Source organism: Typha latifolia, chromosome 15, assembly GCF_019914945.1.
Source record: "Typha latifolia isolate L0001 chromosome 15, TyphaL0001v2, whole genome shotgun sequence".
NCBI lineage: Eukaryota > Viridiplantae > Streptophyta > Magnoliopsida > Poales > Typhaceae > Typha > Typha latifolia.
The window spans coordinates 473928-479161 of NC_133100.1; the positions used below are offsets into that span (position 1 = coordinate 473928).

General features: G+C 42.5%; 1 protein-coding gene across 1 annotated transcript; it reads left to right on the forward strand.

The window, feature by feature from the left end:
* Positions 1-2154: 2154 nt before the first annotated feature.
* LOC140802131 (GRAS family protein RAM1-like) lies at positions 2155-4932 on the forward strand. Its single transcript, XM_073157566.1, has 3 exons — positions 2155-3201; positions 3435-4271; positions 4657-4932. Exons 1-3 carry the CDS (start codon positions 2155-2157, stop codon positions 4930-4932), a joined length of 2160 nt encoding a protein of 719 aa, XP_073013667.1.
* Positions 4933-5234: the final 302 nt, after the last annotated feature.

Genomic DNA, 5234 nt, shown 5'->3' on the forward strand with positions numbered 1-5234 from the left:
CTTATGTTACTCCTGTGCTTTAGATTCTGATGTGTTTTTAAAAATTTCACAGTGCCTGACCCAAGGAGATTAGGGGAGGAACTATTTGTGCTTTTCTTCTGTACTTAAGACTTATGTGACAACCTTTTACATTTCGTGTTCGCTATGATTTCTATTTCAGAAGTATACAGATTTTTTTTACTTTTTACCAACATTTGTTTTACTTTTATAGTATATACAATATACATAGTTCGTCTTGATGATCTTTGTGGATAATTCAGAAGTACTTCATGTGTTGCTCATATAAATAAGATGGATGCTACTGTATTGGTTGCATTCGTCTGCGCCTACTCTTTTCTCATGGGAGGAGATAAAAGAAGTCTGTAAGTTGAAATGTGCTTTATTCCAGTCGGATCAGTTCATACTTCATAGTGCTCATCCTTAATCATCATATCGTGATTTCATCCAAACTTTTTACCATTAATACATGATCAGAGAGGATAACTCCCAACTCGGAGAAACTATGCAATATATAAGGTCATGGTCTATTTACGACTAGTTGGTTGTCTGACATCAGTTCTTCAAAAATGGTGCAAAATTCTTATGAAGTCAAAATCAGGTAAGATAAACCTTATTCAATCTGATGAATTGGATGTTCTCTGATAATTAGAGAGATGCAATGGTGCAATTTGCCGCCGTCTCCTTAGACCTCGTTATAAGCCAAGATCATATCTTGCACCTCATGTGTGCACCAAACAGTGGAATTTACCTACTAATCTCCTTTTCACTTATGGAATATGAATATGCTTATTCTAAAATAAGTCTTCTAAAGAACAGTTTACTTTATTCTAATATACTAATTAAATATTTTTTCTTATCTTATTTCATATAATTTTTTAAGAATTATTTACTAATAAATTAAGATTGCCGCGTTATCTTTTGAGATGATAACACATAATTACTAGTCATATCTGCACACCAGAGTAAATTTACATAATACTAGAAAAATTTATAAAAAATATTATTTTAGAAAAATACTACTTTAACATATATTTAAGGGTATTTTTATCATTTGGTTTAAAATATCACTAATTTTTAATGTAATTATATTATTATTCAATACTTTAATATTAACTTTACATCACATCAAATATAGTTATTATTCTTAATACTAGTATTGAACTAAATATTAAATTAGCTTATATTAGTATTGCTCTCTTCCTATGATATTAAAAATTAAAATAATTATGCTTATTTCACCCTTATTTCCGCGGATGAACAGAGGTTTAAGATCAAGAGGTACTTATTAGGATCATCAACTTTCACCGCACCACTTCTGATTCAATCAAGACATGACAAAATATTTAAAAATATAAAAAGCTAAGATGCCACAACTCACGTGTGGCCAACCCATAGTGCAATACCCAACTCGAATCCATTGGTGGCATTTGGACAAAAGAATGTCATTGCTAACCTCTTGACAAGGACCCACAGAGTTATCTTCTCTGGACCTCTTAATCGAGGAAAAACATCACCACCTTATGTACTGGTAGTAATTATATTCTCCCCCATCTACCAGTAGTAATTATATATATATATATTCCTTCCAAAATGGATGCTGCCTAAGAGTAAGTCTAACCAAGGACACCTCCAAATACTCCATTCCTAGGACAAATCCAAGGTCCGGCGGCATGGCCAAGACCTTCTCTTCCTTGTCTCTTTTCCTCCAACTATGTCATTCTCACCTTTTATTCCTATATATATATTTTTTAATGAATCCCTTGATCTAAGTTTCCTCCTAAGTGAGTCCCTTGTCCTCACCTTCCTGGGCCGGCTCTATTCTCCTTTCTATCCTCTAATACAAAACAATTTAATAACCAAGCAAAGAGACAAGAGAATCCCTTGAGCAACTAACCCTACAAAGAACTCATTCTTTTGATTGGTTTGCCATGTTCCAAACCAATAAACTCCAATTAATCCTTACAACCCTAATCTTGCCCTTTGTGATCACAAAATACCCTTTTCACCAAAGCTGGAGAAAAGGACACCTGCAACTTTGATGTGTTTTCTTCTACTCTCTCTCTCTCTAGATCTCTCTATACAAGTCCTCTTCAAATAGAGGTGCATGCATGCGTGATAGAGAGTTTTCTCTATGAGAGCCTAAGAGAAAGAAAGATGACCATAACCACTCCAAATGGAAGCATGGGAAGCTCCACGATCTCCGATACCATCTCTGGCTCGAAGCACCGACCGCCTTCTCCGGCAGCCTCCGTGTCGGAATCCAATGTCCTCGCCTCATCGGAGCTCGAACAAAGCAATGCAACTGCCTTGATCCACGAGCTCAAGTTCGATGCAGACATCACCACCGAGGTGCAGTCGCCGGACAACACGATATGGGAGTCATTGTTCGCCGATCAGATCGATACCGGTGCCGCCGATTTCATGATATCTTCTCCTAGGAGGGACTTCATGGTTTGCTCTCCTAGAAGAGATTATATTATTTCCTCACCCAAAGGAGATTGCATGGTATGTTCTCCTAGGAGAGACTACTACATGATATACTCTCCTAAAAGGGAATACGTGATCACCTCATCACCTCCTAAGAAAGACCACATGATATCATCACCTAAGAGATCATTAGGGTTTAATAATAATATCTACACTACTAATAATAGCAACTATGGCTACGTGCATGGGATGCATGGATACTCACCCAACATTAACAAGGGCAAGTCAATGAGTCCACTCCACAAAGTCTTCAACAATTCTTCCACCTCTACCCTTCCACTCTATTCTTCTTCTTCTTCTTCTTGTTCTTCCACTGATCAGTTTGTTCATGGGGAGAGCTTCTCACTGCCGGCGATCGACGCCTTCTCCGATGAATACAGGGAGGGTTACGGGGGGTTTTCGATGCCGACGAAAGCCCGCGTGGAGGACGTCGGCTGCGGTCAGGTGTTCGATAATATTCAGGCGGCCGCAGTCCTGCCGACCCTGTTAGAGTGCTTGTCGATACCCGACTTAGGGTTCGGTGAGCCGGCCGGCGGAGAGATGCAGAGTGGTGGACATCAAGGGGGTTTATATGATCAGATGAGTCATTTTGGAGATGGAGAAGTTTTGCAGCAACAGCGAGGGAGGGAAATATCTACTGCAGCTAAGTGTGAGTGGATAGATGCTTCATTCCAGGGATTGTTGGGTCCAATGCTAGCTTCAGAAAGTGAGCAGGTAAATGATAACTTGCTACTATCTCTCAATTAATTTCCATCAGCTGCTTAGATTGTAGAAAATTTCTACAAGATGGCCGGATACACGTACGTAATTACTTTTTTATGATAGTAAATGGATGTGAGAAGATATAGTTTGGATTCACATAAAAATATATATGAAAAGGGGGCTCGATTCTTTTTTATTTTATTTTTGATATAATATTATAAATTATTGAATTCTTTTAAAAACAGCAAGAGCATGACAGCGGCTTGCAACTAGTCCACCTCCTCCTGGCCTGCGCGGAGGCGGCCGCAAAGGATGACTTCCCCACCGCCCGCCGCCACCTTCACCACCTCCAACGCGTCGTCTCCCCTCTCGGCGACTCCATGCAGCGCGTTGCCTCCTGCTTCGCCGATGCCCTCTCCGCCCGCCTCTCCCCTCCTCCTCCCTCCTCCTCCTCCTCCTCCTCCTTCCCCTTTTCCCCCTCTCCCGACCAACTTAAGATCTACCAAATCCTCTACCAAGCCTGCCCCTACATCAAATTCGCCCACTTCACCGCCAACCAGGCCATCTTCGAGGCGTTCGACGGCGAGGATCGTGTCCACATCATCGACCTCGACATCCTCCAAGGCTATCAATGGCCCGCCTTCCTCCAAGCCCTCGCCGCCCGCCCGGGAGGCCCGCCCTCTCTCCGCCTCACTGGGGTCGGCTACCCCGCCGCCGCCGTTAGGGACACCGGCCGCCACCTCGCCGGGCTGGCAGCCTCGCTGCGCGTGCCGTTCGAGTTCCACTCGGCTGTCGCCGACCGGGTGGAGGAGCTCCGGCCGCGGATGCTGCAGCGGCGGGTTGGGGAGGCGCTGGCGGTGAACGCCGTGAACCGACTGCACCGCGTGGAGCCGGGGAAGGTGGCAGCGGTGGTAGGGATGGTGCACGAGCAGGCGCCAAAGATCGTGACGGTGGTGGAACAGGAGGCGAGCCACAACGGGCCCCACTTCTTGGGGAGGTTCCTCGAGGCGCTCCACTACTACTCCGCCATCTTCGACTCCCTCCACGCTACCTTCCCGCCCGACTCATCGGCGCGCATGAAGGTACGACGAGTTCAACTAACTTCTATCCATGCAAAATTACCAAATGTGGTATAACTAATATCCCGGATAGATATCAGACTTTTATCTATATTTTTTTTATTCTAAAAATATAGCTCTTCTGTAAACAATAGATACAAAATAAGTATAAATCTGCATAGTTTTATTTTTTTTTATTTTTTTTAAGTTAAAGTAAAAAAAATAAATAGAAAAATAATTTAATTTTTTATTTTTAGAAGTAGTGGAAATATTTTCTATTCTGTTAGGTGGTGTTAGAGTAAAATTAACTTAATATATAAGAAAATTGTAGGGTCTTATATAAAATTATGATGATAAAAATTTTAAAAAAAATATAGAGCGATATATAAAATCTCCGCCCTAATGGTAGGTGGAGCAATGCTTGCTATCACCGGAGATAAGGAACATCGTGGCGTGCGAGGGGCCGGAGAGGGTGGTACGGCACGAGCGGCTGGAGCGGTGGAGGAAGGTGATGGAGGGGAAGGGATTCAAGAGGGTGGATCTCAGCGCCAACGCCGCCAGCCAGAGCCGGGTACTGCTCGGTCTCTACAATTGCGATGGCTACCGCCTGACGGAGGAGAACGGCTGCTTGTTGCTCGGGTGGCAGGACCGGCCGGTCATCGCCGCCTCGGCTTGGCAGTGCTAATGAAAAGGGTCAAGCCGTAAAGGAGGAGGAAGGAGGAGGATGAGAGCTAATTATCTGCATGCATGCATGCATGCATGAGCAATGTTGTTATAATAGATGTGCAGAAAGGAACAGAGACTAGTTCTGAAGGTATGATTAAGTTGGAATGTCATATGAAAGATGTATTTATCTCAATGTTGGATTTATATATAAAACTAATAATGAAATGGAATTGTTTCTTGTGGGTAGAAATCTTGGAAATTAAAAAATTTCTAATGCTAAAGTTGATATATACATGTTATTCCCTCAAATTTTGGTTTTTA